Consider the following 16,258-nt stretch of genomic DNA (forward strand, 5'->3'; position numbering starts at 1 on the left):
GGGTGATTTTCTTCCACTCCTCTTTATATTATCATAAACTAAGGGTTTCCCACCTGTTAGACCAGAGCTGAGGCCCAAGCCACGCCCCCAGTCAACCCCTCACTGGGGTTCCTAGGAGTGGGGGTGCCTGGCTCTGCAGCTGAGCCCTGTTCCCAGCCTGTGGTCTTCTAGGTGGGACTCCATCCTGACCGCTCCCCAGGCCCCACTGGGGTATTCTAGGCGGGGATCCACCTCTGAGCCACACCCTCAGCCCCTCACTGAGGGATTCTAGATGTGTGTATGTATGGCTGTGTACTCCGTGTATGTCTGGTGTCTGTGGAGGCCGGAAGGTGTGGGATCCCCTGGAACTGGAGTTACAGACATTTGAGAACTTTCATATGGACTCTGGGAATCAAACCAGGGAACAAAGGAGGAAAGAAGTGATTCCTGTTACCTATAGGCTGGGCTGGAACCCAGCATCCCAGCACCATAATACCCTTCAACTTCTCCTTCTCTTTTACACTCCCAACCCCTCCGCCTCACCCCTTCACTGCTCTACGCCCCCGCACACCCACCCTGCCTCAGCACAGCAATGGGTCTGCTTGTTGGATGATGGGAGAAATCCCAGCAAGTCCAAGCAACTCAAGGTGCACGTTGCTGACACTGAGGGCTGGAAAAACCTGCTGGGGATGTTTGTGGTCCAGTTTTCTGAGTTTGGTGGTTTGGATGACATCTCCCATTTGTCGCTGCCCTAGTGACTCCTTACAAATTTTCTGCCTTGAAGAGCTACAGGGCAGGGAGGGAGGAAGCAGAGTGCCTGCATTTGCTTTTTTTCTTTTTGGACAGGGTCTCATGTAGTGTAGGCTGGCTCATGGACGAGCTGCTGAAGATGACCTTGAGCCTGTCTGCTCCTCCTGCCTCTATTTCCCTGTCTCAGGACCAGGAATCTCATCATCACCAACAAAGAAATGGAAAGAAAGTCTAACTTCATTTCACTGTTTTTCATTTTTTTTCTCAAAGGATTGCGTTTATTTTAATTTTTATTATGCTTATTTGTTAGGGCTGTTTTCCTGTATGTATGGTTGTGTACCATGTGAATGCTTGGTGTCTGTGGAGACCAGAAGAAGGTTACAGGCAGGTGTGAACCACCATGTGAGTCCTGGGAATCAAAGTGAGTCCTCTGGAAGATCAGGAACCCATGGGCCATCTCTTTAACCTGTTTTTCAATTCATTTTTATTTGTATTGTTATTCATATATTTATTTATGGTCTTTTGAGACAGGGTTTCTCTGTGTAGCTCTGGCTGTCCCAGAGCTTTGTAGACCAGGTTGGCCTTAACCTTGAACTCACAGAGATTCACCTGCTTCTGCCTCCTGAGGGTTGGGGATGACTCTCTCTCTCTTTCTCCTGGAAGTAATGTACTCCAGGCTGGCCTTGAAGTCATGACAATCCTCCTGCCTCAGCCTCCTGAGTACTGGGATGAAGGTTATACACTTCCACATCCAGCTGGAAGGACACAACGTGGAAACTCAGCTCAGCCAGGCTCTGACCTCCTATTGTGGGCAGCTCACTGCAGTGCCATTTACCACAAACTGCCCAGGAATTACCTTGGATAATGGGGTGGGAGTTCCTGACCCAAAGATGTCACTCACACTGCTGCGGGTAGAGAAAGAAACCTTGTTCCATGCTCTGTTATAAGTCACTGGTCTGGTGAGGCTGCACACCAGAATGGACAGCATGTAGATAGCAACTTCCTGGCATGAAAGGGGACTTGGGGACCAGCAATTATGGGTTTCATGCCAGACTAGTATATTTCCTCACCAAGGTCTAAATATGGCCCAGGGGCTGAACCTTCCAGAATCACCCTGGCCATGTCGTCACCACAGCCAAGGACAATCATCCAGAGAGCAGGGGTCTAATTTCGGCTCAGATGCTGCTGTGTCAGAGGATATCTGGCAATAGCTGCTTTTCTTTGGGGGACGCAGCAGAACTGTCTTCTGTCATCTATGTGGAGAAGTTGATACTGTTGTTGGCGGACAGTCCCCGCAGATGACTCATGCACCAGCCTTGGCATATGCAATTTATTTCTAATTAAAACATTTACTATCTTATTTTAAACAAGTTGCAAATGGTCCTTGGGGAGAAGACATTTGGCAGAGCATGATAAACTGAACTCAGGTGCAGAATATACAAAACCACTGAGAAATAAGAGAGAAGGGGGCAGTGGCTGTCACTCTGCAGTCTCACACGGCTGAGAAGCAGGGGATAGGAGTGTGGGGCCACCCTGGGCTACAGAGTTGGTGTAAAACCAGCCTGGCCTGGTTTCTATGAAACTCTGTCTTAAAAAGCTGTGGGTGCCCCATAGCAAAGGGCACTCCTATACACTGACTTCCAGAGGCTGATGTAGCCATGGCTTCTTTTTGTTCTGAATTTCTGTCACTCCACAGAAAGCCTGGTGATTGCTGTAGTAGTCTGAATGTAACTGGTCCCCATAATCTCATAGGGAGTGATATTATTCAGAGGTGTGGTTTTGTCGGAGTAGGTGTGGCCTTGTTGGAGGAAGTGTGTACTGTGGGAGTGGGCTTTGAGGTCTCATATGCTCAAGCCATGTCCACTGTTTCAGACCATTTCCTGTTGCCTGAATATCAAGATATAAAATCTCAGCTCCTACAACACCATGTCTGCCTGCCACCATACTCCCACACTGATGATATTGGACTGAACCTCTGAACTGTAACTGAGCCATCCCAATGAAATGTTTTCCTTTATAAGAATTGCCATGGTTACCGGGCAGTTGGTGGTGCACACCTTTGATCCCAGCACTCGTGAGGCAGAGACAGGCAGATCTCTGTGAGTTTGAGACCAGCCTGGTCTACAAAATGAGTTCTCATAACATCTCCACAGTCCCTAAGGGGAGGATTTAACTTTTGACATTCATAAGGTGGGAGCCAAGAGGAATGAGAGAGGAGAGATTTGTCACTTGGTACTATAGGGTACCCTTTCTACTGTCTGGAACACAAAGGTGGAAACCAGAACAGGACTGGAGACCACGAGACAAGAAAGAGAGGCAGGATGTGATGGGAAGTTAGTGTGAAGGTGATGTAGATTGATGAAAGACGGTAGATAGCGGAAGAATAGGGAAGGGTGATGGAGGCGAATATGAAGACTGGAGGGTGGTGGAGACCTTGTCATCTCCTAGGTCTCAGCTCTCTCTCTCCAGCAGTGTCTGCATCCTGAAAACCTTCTGTCCCACTTGCTGAATGTCACTTTTGAAGCTCCCAATTCTCTGGTCTTGGTAAAGTTGCCACTTTGTGTCCTTCTGTTGCAGGAAATTCATTCAGGTAAGTCCATTGCAATTAGCTGTCTTTGGGATAGTTGTTTAGAAACTTAAAGACTTATTTTATTTCATTCTAGAAGTGGGTCTCATGTAACCCAGCCTGGCCTTGAATTCCCTTTGTACCCCTGGATGACCTTGAATTCCTTATCTTCCTGCTACCTCCACCTCCTGAGTGCAGCACTGTAGTGACAGGCTGGCATGTATGACGTATGTGGTGTAGGGGATGAGGCTAGAGTCTCCTGCATGCTAGGTAAGAACTCAGCTCATCCAGCTACAGCCATGTGTGTGTGCGTGCATGCATGCATGCATGTTTTGAGACAAAGTCTCACTGGGGAGCTGAGAGAGTCTTGGTTTCATTGCAATCCTCCCATCTTGGCCTCTTGACTTCTGGCTTTACAGATATATGCCATTGTATCTGACTTAAAATTTTTTAAAGTTGCTGGGCATGGTGGCCTAGGCCTTTAATCCCAGCATTGGGGAGGCAGAGGCAGGTGGATCTCTGTGAGTTCGAGGCCAGCCTGGTATACAGAGCAAGTTCCAGGACAGGCCCCAAAGCTATAGAGAAACCCTGTCTTGAAAAACCAAAGCCAACCAAGGAAACAAACAAAAGAACAACAGAAATCATGCTGGCATGACCTCCGTTAAGCGGGCAATGGCTATTGCTGTGCTGTGCAAGCCAGCCTTAGTCCCACCAGTAGAACCTATGTCAGGGCCGAAGCAGAAAGCCCACTCCACAGAAACATTTTCTGCCCTCCACATCTGTCTGCCACTCACGCCATTCCATACTAAAAATGGAATACATAAAACTCTATAGATCTGAAAAAACTCTGTTCCTGTACACCCCGCAGGCACTCCCTCCCACATCAGCATTAAACTGCAGGAGACTTTGAGCCTAGTTGACCTTCCTGCTGTCCGCGCAGCCCAGTGTTGTTCCGGGCTCTGGCCACCGCCATTCTTCCTTCTTGGGTATGTGGATGGGGGGCACCTTTTAGTCCCCAGCGAGGGCCCCCCACCCGCATCCCAGCAGATAGCTCCTCCCCTGCCCAGCGGGAATCCCGCTGCTGCTGGTGTTTTGTCTCCCTCTAGTGGCTCTGTGCAAGCGCTGTTGGAACGCGGAGGTCCTTGACTAGCCCTACTCCAGAGGCCCGGCATTAATTCTGCCCGGTGCAGGGTAACCCCAGCGACACACCACTCCACACAGAGGAGGAGAGTGAGTCTGGGAGAAAGGAGTCGGTGGGTGGCAGGGTTGGGACATTGTCCCCAGCTTGGCTTGAATTCTCAGATAGGACAGCAAGTGGGAGAGTGGACCCACCTGAAGCTTTCACTTTTTGGTTACAAGAGCCAAGAAGCCAGTTTGAGTCGTTTTGGTTGCATTGTCTTCTTCTTTCAAAAGCCCTGTGGCTGTTTGTTCCCAAATTCAGTCCTCATGCATCAAGCCACTGATCGGCTCTGTGACCCCCAAGGGAATCAGGCAACCTCTTTGATCTCCTGAGCCCACCTGGGGCATATTTCAGACATCCAGGGTTTCCCCTAAGCTGCTGTGGAATATTATTTTAACGAGGCAATGAATGTTGGGTTATTATGTGTTTATGCTGTAGAACATTGGCTTAACTGTGTAGAGGCATGCTGCATTTGTTTAATTAGGATGCATTGCATTTGTCTCACCTTGCCTGTCTAACGGCCTCATTGGCCTAGTAAAGAGCTGAACAGCCAATAGTGAGACAGGAGAGGGGTAGGCAGGGCCGGAGGGCAGAGAATAAAAAGAGGAGAGAGAAGGAGGAAGGAAAGATGAAACAAGGGAGGAAGAGAGCCAGCCAGACACAGACCAGGATGTACACAAAGGTAAAGTGCCCAGAGGCAGATAGTAGATAACGAGGAACAAGTTAGGCAGGCCGGTGGTCACACACACCTTTAATTCCCGCACTTGGTTGGCAGAGGCAGGTGGATCTCTGTGAGTTTGAGGCCAGCCTGGTCTACAGATCCAGATCGAGTTCCAGGACAGTCTCCAAAGCCACAAAGAAACCCTGTCTCAAAAAAAAAAAAAAAAAAAAAAAAACAGAGGGGGGTTAATTTAAGTTAAAAGAGGTAGCCAGGAGCTGGAGAGATGGCTTAGAGGTTATGAACACTGGCTGCTCTTCCAGAGGCCCTGAGATTCCCAGTAACCACATGGTGGCTCACAACCATCTGTAATAAGATCTAGGGCCCTCTTCTGGTGTGCAGGCAGAACACTGTATACATAATAAATAAATAAATCTTAAAAAAAAAAAAAAGAGGTAACCAGAAAAAAGCCTAAGCTAGGCTAAGCATTCATGACTAATAATAAGTCTCCCTGTCATGATTTGGGAGCTCGCTGGTGGCCCAAATGTAAAAGCCTGGTACATAAGGCAAGCTCATACATAAATGATGCTCATGGAATGGGGTTTCCTCTTAACGTGTTGTGACATGGTATCACATAGGCTTTGCTCATAATTGGAGGTGACAGCCTCAGTCAGCCCCAAAGACCTAAGTTTGCACCTGAGGAGACCCAGGACCTTGAGTCCTCAGTTTCCTATCTGTGCTTGGCCTTCTCAGAGTGGCTGGAACCCCAAGACCCTGCAGAGACAAGCACCAGCCTGGAACCTGGGAAGGGGGCTCCAGCCATGTGTGTAATGCAGCAAGGGGCTGCAGATCAGGCACATGCTGATATGCTCCTGCCCCAAAGACGCTGGGCCACCCTAGATGGAGGCAGCATCAGGCCTGAGCCATCGGTGCCAGGATGGGAGGATGATGAAAGACCACAAAATCGGGCAAGGGAGACAGAGGGAGAGAATGGGGGATGGGGACACAATCTCTTCTGGACTGTGGGGTGGCAGGTGGCCCAGCCCTATGTACTCTGTGGTCACTAAGGGGGATGAAACTGTGGCCTGAGCCAGGCCTGTGTTGTCTCCAGCCAAGAGATGGCACTCAGGATCCTCAGTGTTGTCCCTAGGGCTTCTGGAACATGATGCTGAGGCCTGAAGAGCTGAACAGATCTCGACGTGGAGAGAGAACATCCATAGAAGGCTAAATGAATGAGGCTCCAGCCACACATGGATCTAACAGCACAGCCTTGGCCAAGTGCCCTGTGCAAGGCTGACCCATGCAGCAGACCTTTGTGTGTGCACATGAATGTGCATGCACGTTTCTCATGTGTGTGGGTGAACATATGTGTGCATGTCGAGGCTGGAGATGGAAACCAGATTGTCTTCCTTAATGTCCTCCACCTTGTATATTAACACACGGTCCCTTAAGAACCCAGCGATCATGGATCTGACTAGTCTAGACAGCCAACTGACTCAGCTCCTCTGTATGAGGGTGACTCGTGAGATGCCATGCCCACCTGGCATTTACACAGGTCTGGGCATCCACACATGGATCCCCACCCTTGTGTGCTGAGCATTTTGCCCACTAAACCACCTCTCCAGTCTACCACAGGGAGCTAAGCAAATGTGATTGCTGATTAATGAAAAAGAGGGGTGTCTGGACACCCTACTGAAGGTTCCAGAGACTCCCACCACAGAAACCCAGGGTGCTGGAGCTCTGTCACCTTCTGCAGTAGAAGGGACCCTGCAGATGGGCTCAAATTGAAGACCCTGATTATGGGATCATCTTGGATCATTCTCAGTTTAGTGTCAACACAGGGTCCCCAGAGGGAGGCAGGAGAGATAGGGAGACACCATGCTGCCAAATCTGGAGAGTAGGGAAGGGGCTACAAGCCAAGGGGACCAGGGCCTTCCCACACGGATCCCTGTGGGAAGAGGCTGATCTGCTCTCTCAGGTTACCTCTGCCTAGATGCTGTACCCTGCCAACCCCTGCCCCCAGTCCACTTGGGATGATCCAGTCTCAGCCCTAGCTATTTCCAGCCCACATCTACCATGCACCTCACATGGGAGCCATCAACAGCTACCAAGAGGGACAGAGAGAGTTAAACTGTCTCCAGCTGTTTCCGGTGGAGCACCCACCCTCACTGTTCATCTATGGCTTCTCTTAGCTTGTCCACTACAGAGGGTACTTGGCCAAGTTACCTGTCATGGCTGCTCTTGGTTGTCAACTTGACTACATGTGGAATGAACTACAATCCAGAAATGGAGCTGAATGGTGGAGGCATTTACCTTTGATCCCAGGACTCAGGAGGCAGAGACAGGTGGAACTCTGTGAGTTCGAGGCCAGCCTGGGCTATAGAGTGAGTTCCAGGACAGTCTGGAAAAACAAAACAAACAAGCAATACACACACACACACACACACACACACCCCAGAAAACAAAACAAAAATCAATCAAGAAATGGATGGCACACCTGTGAGAGGGTTTTTTGTTTTGCTTTTTGCTTGGTTTGAAGTGGTTGAATCCACTTCTAGTCTGGACCTTTGAGGCAGGTAGATACACCTTTAATCTGAGCCACACCTTCTGCTGGAAACCTGTAGAAGAACATGGCAGAAGGAAGCTCCCGCTCTCGGCCTGCTTGCCTCACCTCGCTGGCACACCCATTCCTCACGGATTGAGAAACTGCTGGATTCTTAGACTTTCTGTGTTGGATTAGTTGAACCACAACCTGTAAGTCATTCTAACAAATCCTCTTTATATGTATGAGTATGTATGTATGTATGTATGTATGTATGTATGTATGTATGTTCGTTCATTCTATAAAGTCTGTTACCCTAGAGAATACTTTTGCAGATGTCGTCTTCCATTCAGTCATCTTACTCAAGCCCTTCTCTGTTTAAGAACACGTCCCTGTGTCCCCGTCACCTTCACTAGAGTAGCCTCCCAGCCCTATTGCCCAGCTTTCCCAGGACCTTAGTCCAATTGGAATTCATGTCCTGAGGGGACAAAGGCTGATGTCACCAAGATGAATGAGGTGGATGGAGGAGGACAGGGGCTGTGAGTGGTGCATTCCTTACTCCAGGCAGGCAGCTCATAACAAGTTTATTTCATAGCAACATGGACAAGTCTGGGGATGGCAAGACTGGAGTGGCAGGTCCCTAAATCGAGCCCTCTTTCTGTTGGGTGATAGATCTGGGCTCTGCACCCATTGGCACACCTTGCACTGGGGCTGAGGGCTGTAAGGGGCAGCCCTGGACCCAAGGCTCCCAGGACATTACATTCTGTGGTGGGCAGTCTGGTTCCCTCCTTGAACCCCAGAGCATCTGGCAAAGTCTTAGGTATACAGAGTCCTGGCAGAATTATCATTTTAGCCCTAGCTGAGAATCACCCCTAAGCAGGAAATACTTCCCACCCCAGGAAAACAGAACCAATTTCCAGGCTACAAATGTCAGCCTGGGCCAAGTGTGAAGCGAGGCTCTCCAACTGTTCGCTTAGATAGGGACTTGCCTGGCACTGGCTGCAGAGGCTTGGGCAGGTCTGGCAGCTTCCATGGGCTCGGGTTGGACAGAGGGGAATGGATGTTCTCATTTGTAGTCTCAGTCTTCATCCTCACTGGCATAGATGCCTGCTTCCCAGCGCTCTGCCAAGACATTCTTGTGTCTTGTTACCCGAGTGGCTCCAAGGACCTGCACACAAGGAATTGTGGAGTCCCCCTGGAGATATGAACCATTCCCAGCTGCCTCCCCATTGCCAATGTGCAGGAGGGTCCGGCACAGAGCTGAGGTGAGAGCCTTCCCCCCCTGTTTCACTCTCTCTCCTCTGAACAATATGTCCTAGGAACCTGCTAACTTCTGTTGAGCTCCACAGCAAGGAAATTGTGCCCAGCCTCAGCCCAGAAGGGTCACATCTATAATCACAGTACTCAGGAGACTGAGGCAGGAGGATTATGAGTACAAGGCCATTGTAGCTTACATAGCAAGCTCCAGGCAAGCCAGGGCTTCATAGTGAGACTATCAATAATAATAATAACAACAACAACAATAAATAAAGCCTATTTGTGCTCTACCTGTTGAAGTCTTTGTCTCCTGTTTTGTTTTGCTTTGTTTTAAAGCCTCACAGACCTTTTTGCCATAATCTGTGCCCATGGCAGGTATCACAAGCAGACCACAGCACAATCTACCCCAGGAAGACTCTACCAACAGAGACGATATCCAGTGCAGTCTTATATCCAGAAGAAAGGCTCTCAGTGACCAGACCTGTGGTCAGGGTATTGACAGGAAGGGACAGACTAAGACCTCACTCACCTCTGAGTTGACACGGTCTGAGGGGTTGATACCGGCATACTGCATGACAAGAACAAGAATCAGGGTCTGTCCTTTCTGCCCAGCTCCCGTGCCCACCCGAAAGTCCTCACATAGCTGAATCACCTCCTTAGGGACAGGTGGGGAGAGATACCTAACTGCTGGTGCTCCCCCAGGGTCCCGTGGTTGCCAAACTCAAGGCCATGTGCCATGCTGTCCTGACACACTGATCAACTCACTGCAGCATCTTGCCAACAGTGTCCATATGTAGTCTCAGTGTATCAATCAGAGTGAGGACTGCCTGTGACAGGCCCTAGTCCCAGCACATGGCACAGTTCATCTACAGGGAAGCACTCATGGTTACCATCATGCTGATTTTCCAGAGGGGTAAGAGTGGGGGCCACCACCTGCCTGCACTTGAATCTGGGTCACTGGGCCCATCTGTGCGGCACACCATGGTGGGGGTCAGACTGTGAGGCCAGGTGGGTAGGCTCACATGTGTGTCTTTCTCTGTGCCGTCCCTTGGACCCTCCCAGCATGGCTGCAGTAACTACACTTGAAATCAGACTGATTTGTGAGCTCAGTGGCCACAAAGATGCTGAAGATGTGATTTCTACGGCCCACCAGCAGGGTGTGGCACATCCCATGACTGTGGGGGCCAGGGAGATGGGTTAGGGAGTGAGACCCCTGCCTGGAAAGTGTGAGGACTTGAGTTCAAACCCTCAGAATGCATGTGAAGCTGAAAGTGATAGTGAGTGTCTGTGATCGCTTTGTTCTGTGGGGGTGGGAGGAGAGTCGGCGAAAACGCTGGGCCAGGGAGCCTGGCCACACAGCAGCAAAGAGACCAAGTCTCAAAGAAGGAAGGTGGGAAACCAAACTGGGGGTTGTCATATGACCTTCACACACGCACAGCGGCACTCAGGTACACACACACACACCTTTTGAAAATAATGGTATTGGATGGTAGTGGCACACACCTTTAATCCCAGCATTCAGGAGGCAGAGAGGCAGGTGGATCTCTGAGTTTGAGACCAGCCTGGTCTACAGAGTGAGTTCCAGGACAGCCAGGGCTACACAAGAGAAACCCTGTCTCGAAAATAAAAAACAAAAACAAGAAAGAAAATAATTGTGTTGTACATAGCAGTACACAGTTTAAACCCTAGCACTTGGGAAGCAGAGGCAGAAGGATCTCTGTGAGATCTATAGACTGAGAATCTGTCTCAAAAACTAAAATCAAAATGATGGCAAAGACCAGTCAATATCTGTTTTCTTCCTCATCAACCTTTGGCCTTTGACCTTGAGGATGAGCCCACAATAAGGACAATGTCCTTTGCTTGTGTGTCCTCTCAGACTAGAAACCAGGGACCAGATGAACCCACAGGTAGCAAGCAGTTATACTGCTGTCAACTCAACTCACCCGCATCTCCTTTTTTGTTTTCTGTCTGGAAGCACCGTCCTTAGGGGCCTGCACCTTCCACACCAGGCTCGAATGCAACTGGATGGGGGTGAATAATGGTGATTCCGACACCGAATAGCTGCCAGTGATGCCTGTAGTGGGGGCAGAGGAGGATGTTCTGTTTATCTGCACTCAAGCCAGGAGATTGGGGTCTCTAGGCAAGAGTCTGGAGGGCTTATGGAGACAGGTGAACAGATGGTGGACAGGCAACTGATTGTGACACATTCATTGGCTGAAAGAGACACTCAGGAGAGATTTTTTAGATAGACTGTAGGCCAAAAATACCATGAAGTGAGATGGAGAATATGTCATTAACAAGGAGGAGCAATCAACCAAGAAGATAAATAGTTGCAAACTTATGTGGGTCCAATAACAGAGCATTCAAAACCATAAAGCAAAATATGCACTTAACAACAGCATTCAAAAACTCTAAAGCAAAAGTTGGCATTTTCTCTCCAGAAACTACTTCCTAGGAGAAATGGGTGTGTTTTAAACTCTGCCTCTGCCTCTCCTCCTCCAACCCTGAGACCTCAGGACAGAATAGCTATCCTCTGAATCCTTGCTCACCAGATGCCTGGGAGGAACTCCGGGAGTCTTGCTCATCCTGATCCAGCACTGGGGAGAACACCTCTGGAAAGAAGGCATTCCTCCGCTCTTCGGCCACCTCTCTCTCCCTCTGCAGGACGCTCTCCACCTCCCTTTCCAGCAGGTCAGAAGATGGTGATTTTTGTAGCTTCAACACTGGGCCCCCAGGCACCTCCCAACCCCAGGTATGGGAGGTCTCAGCCTGCTGGGGGACATCTGGGACGCTGAATCGCAGTGGACGCAGGTGGAAATTCTCTAATTGCACAATACCCACACTGGCATGCTGGGACTTCTCATGGGACTTCAAGTGCGCTTGTTTTGAGCTCGGAGAACTTACAGAGTATTCTGAGACATGCCTTGGAGATCCCCCAGCCTTCTGGAACGCCAGGGCTTTGGTGTCCTCTGTGAAGACACCATTTGGCTTGCTGTATACTCCAAAGGCCGAGAATTCCAATTTAGGGGTCCCTGGCCCCAGATACGGCTGGTATGCATCTGGTGGGATCCGGTTGACCTTTCTTGCCTCTGGAGCCGGGTCTGAGGCTCGGGCATCTGGGCTGAGGATGTAGTCGGAGCTCAGGCTTCTCTGGAGTCTAGGCTGAGGATCCTGGGAGGTCCAGTCGGGGGTGGACGCCCTACCTACCTGCAGACCCTCCCGGCGATGGTCTTCTTCTCTCTGTGTCTCCTGCACCATGTCCCTTTGCACGTAGAGTGATGGGCGTCCTCTGTCTCTGCGTGCTGGCAGCTCTGTCAGGCTCACCTTGTTGAGCAGTGGCCTGCTGGGAATCTGAACCAGCTCTTGATGCCCGGCAGCATGCCCAAGCCCTCTCTGCTCCCGCAGCTCTGCCTCACGCTCCTGGGCCAATCTGATCTCTCTCTCGATGGGTGTCTCTTTGGGGGTCTCAGGGGACTCTGCTCGGGTCCAGTGGCCAGGGTCGTTGGCTGCACGAATGGACCCAGCTGGGGATACATGGACAGTCTTCTTTTCTAAAGTCACCTCCTTCGCTGGTGACATGGCAGGAATGGCATAGCCATTAGCTATGTGGGGCCTGGTAGAGGCCTTGGGGGCCTGGCTGACCCCTGGTGGGATATTCGCAAAGGTCTCCTTGGCTGTGGGGCTCCAAGTAACCGGGTTCGTGTTTGCCTTCTCCAAACTCAGAAACTGCTGTCGAGCAGCCAGGAAATCAATTTGCTCTGTGTCCACCAAGATCTCCTCAGTGGACATGGGCTGAGGCTGGCCAGCGGGTCTGCGCTCTTCCTGGAGTGTGGCTACTGTGCCACCCTTCCTGATTGCCTGGCTGTGGATGACGGCCCAGCGCTCGGCCTCCAGGTCCCTCGGTTGGCTGCAGAGGGCATCGCTGGTATCCAGGTGGTATGCCTTCATCTCTTCATCCTCATCCTCCAAGTACAGTGACCTTGGGGACGACTGGCTGAGAAAGACTCGTCTGGTGGAGGACACACTTGTTCTCTTTACCTCTGGCCGGGTCTGGTACTCAGTGGACCAGGTCTGCAGATCATCCTGGCTCCAACGGGCCTCAGGCCCAACGCCCACCAGCTTGACTGTGTAGCTGGAGTTTTCATCCTGCACCAAGCTGGTGACACGTGCTGCATGGTGGTTGCTGAAGATGGGGTATCTGGTCACTCGATCCATCTCAAGGGGTCTGGGTGTGACCTTTCTCCCACGGGTTCGAGATTTCCAGGCTAACTTAGGGAGGAGAAGGACACCAGGTCAGACCACTTAGGGACAGGAACAGCTTCTGGGGGGGGGGCACAGGAGGCCCTCTGATAGGCAACGCTTCTTGAAAGCAATCCTAACCCCAACATGGCATTGCCCCAAAGCATCTGAGCTTCTAGGTCAAACTGTACCTGAATCCCTAAGTACCTCTGCCTCATACAACAAACATTTTCCTTCTAATCTCTGTATTCTCTCTTTCTGAGATATGCTCTGTGGAGATGACAGGCATGTGACATCGCACCCAGCTCCCAGCTGACTCTTGTGGGCACAGCTGCCTACTCATCTAAACAGCCTGCAGGTCCAGTGGCTGCCCCTACCATGTCATCAGCAACACGAATCAAAGCCAGCCCTCATACCTGAGCCTCTGCAGCTCTCCCACCACGGATGCCTCCTGATCCCTGGGTGCAACCCTCATCCCTCACACTAATTCCTAGATGGAAACCTATCTGCTATTTTAGCACCTGACCTTCACAGTCTCCGGGCTCTGTTTCTTGGAGAATGATGATGCCAAGTGGGGAAACTGAGGCGCAGAGAATATAGCAAAGTTCATTTCCCAGCTTACATGTCTGGATCTCCGCGCTCAAGAGCACCTGGTCCCATCTTCACAGCACCATAAAACCAAGAAGAGTTGGGAATACTTTGGACCTTGTCCTTGGACTTGGGTAGGGCTCAGAGCCTTCGATGACACCCTGACCTGGTATCTGGGGTTCAGCCCTTCCCCCAGCTCCTTCCCTGGCACTCACAACTGCTTTCGTTTTTTGTTTCTTCAGTCTCCTGGAGTCTGCAATGCCACCCTGCAGCTGCACTCAGTGCAAGGCAAAACCTGGCTCTGCATCCAGATGCTCACCAAGCTCAGCCAGCGTGCACTGTGAATCGTGCTTCCTGCCCCTTGCTGGGGGACTCTAGGCGGGCTCCACCCGAGCCCTGTCTCTAGCCATTCTTTTTTTTTTTTTGGTTTTTCGAGACAAGTTTCTTTGTGGTTTTGGAGCTGTCCTGGAACTAGACCAGGCTGGTCTCAAACTCAGAGATCCATCTGCCTCTGCCTCCCAAGTGCTGGGACTAAAGGCATGTGTCACCTATGCCCAGCTATCTCTAGCCATTCTTATGCTGTATTTTGAAGTAGAAGGGCCAAGCTTCCCCAATGCTCCTGGCAGTCCTCCTGTGAAGGGCAACCCCTGTGCTGCCCACACTCTGCTCTCCCCTTCACAGTGCCTCAGGAACAGGATGATTCCATTCTGCGTGGGTGGATATTCTGAATGTATACAGCAAACACTTAATAAAGACTGGCTCAATGGACTCTGGTCCAGGGGTGCTGTCTCTCATTTTCTAGCCCAGAGTTGCTGCCACTTACATTTGGGTGCTGACCAATGTGAACACAGAATATTACGGCCCTGTCATGGACAATCAGACATGACCTCTGGAGAAAGGATGTCATTCTTCCCTGGTGATTTAGGTCGGAGGGTGGAGATCTGGGTTGGGATTCAGTTCTCTATGTTACGAGCTGGGCTGGCAGGATAGCCTTGCCAAGGGTCTATAAAACTGAGTTCTTTTTGCTGGGTGTAGTGGCCTACACACCTTTAACCCTAGCACTTGGGATACAGAGGCAAGAGGATCTCTGTGAGTTCTAGGCCAGCTGGGTCTACATAGAGAGACCCTGTCTCAAAAACCCAAAACCAGTATCAGCAGTAGCAACAACAACTACACTTAACTTAGCTCTCTGTGCCTGGTATACAGTAAACACTCAATAGATCCTTCATAGTGGCTATAGGTCTGATTAATGAAATTCTAAATCCAGCAGGGGTTTCAGTGTCTCCTAAGTAGTCACTGCTTAGAGCTGAAGAGACAAGAGTTGGTGGCCAGTCAGCAGAAGCCTTGCTGGGGACAAAGGGCCCTTTCAAGGTCTTCAGCCCCCCACAGGCGTCTGTTGCTAGTTCTTGTCCATCAATTACCTCACATGACAGTGTCCTATTCAAGGACAAGGGGGGCAATTTTGTCTCTTTCTTGAAGGGAACAGAGAGGTGAAGCTGGAAGTTCACAAAGCTGACAAAGCCCATTCTTTCCAAACTATGACCTCCTCCTCCCGGAAGCCTGCTCCACCCAGCCGCACCCTGGAACTGTGGCTCCCCATAGAAACTGCGTTTATGGTCCCTGCAGGCACACCTGCTTGCTCTGGCCTCTTACCCACAGGGCAAAGGCTCCTGGGGGGGGGAGGGCAGTGGGTCACCTGTAGGGTGGTGTCCTTAGGAGTCCTCTGTCCTCTCCCTAAGGGTCTCCTTGTTACCTGGATAGCTGGCCCTGGGGAAACCAGTCCAAGGTTGACCTTTGGCCCTAATACCCTGGACCTGCCTGAGCCTGAACAGCCAGATCCCAGCTCCTTCTACAAATCAGGCCCTGAATCCATGGGGCCTCACAGACTTCTGGCTATGAGGTTGTGTATGGCTCCAGCCTCTTTCTCAGTGATCTGGGGTTTGGGGTACAGATGAATGTCTTATCCTTATAGGCCCAGGGGTTATTTTGGGTTAGTGGGTAACAGAGCATGTTCTCAGATCCAGGAGGAACAGTGGGGCTCCAGGCATGGCCAAGGGTGGTGAGGTATAGCCTGGTGGTTAAGGGGAGGGTGTTCCGGGGCTCCCTGTAAGTGATCCAACTATGCTAGTAGGCACAGCACAAACAGGTCCCCACCTTACCCCATTCTGGCCTCCCTGCTTCCCCAGGCTCACCTGCCAGCTCCAGTTGCCCAGGCCGCCTCCCAGCCTCCCAACCTCAGGCTCTGTCCTCTGCAGGGCTCCGCCCTGGCCACATGTTGCCATGGGGATGGAGGCCCCACCCGGGACCAGGTGCACCCCTCCTCCCTGTCCCCACCCAGACACGGGAAACAAAGTCCAGAGAAGACAGAAAAACGATACTCAGGCGGACGAGAGCGGGCAGTGTGCCCGGCTGGCCTTGGCCCCACAGAGCCGGAACTGCTTCTGCCTGGTTTCCCCACCTTCACCATTCCCAGTCCTGCTGATGGGAGGCTATCTCTGC

The 16,258-nt window shown here is 51.0% G+C and overlaps 1 protein-coding gene across 1 annotated transcript; it reads right to left on the minus strand.

Moving 5' to 3' along the window:
- Nucleotides 1–8,242: 8,242 nt before the first annotated feature.
- Nucleotides 8,243–13,197, minus strand: Misp (mitotic spindle positioning). The gene is made up of 4 exons (XM_051177450.1): nucleotides 11,482–13,197; nucleotides 10,876–11,006; nucleotides 9,462–9,500; nucleotides 8,243–8,843 (listed from the first exon to the last, which is right to left on the minus strand). Exons 1-4 carry the CDS (start codon nucleotides 13,145–13,147, stop codon nucleotides 8,754–8,756), a joined length of 1,926 nt encoding a protein of 641 aa, XP_051033407.1. The 5' UTR covers nucleotides 13,148–13,197; the 3' UTR covers nucleotides 8,243–8,753.
- Nucleotides 13,198–16,258: the final 3,061 nt, after the last annotated feature.

Source organism: Phodopus roborovskii, unplaced genomic scaffold, assembly GCF_943737965.1.
Source record: "Phodopus roborovskii unplaced genomic scaffold, PHOROB, whole genome shotgun sequence".
Taxonomy (NCBI): Eukaryota; Metazoa; Chordata; class Mammalia; order Rodentia; family Cricetidae; genus Phodopus; species Phodopus roborovskii.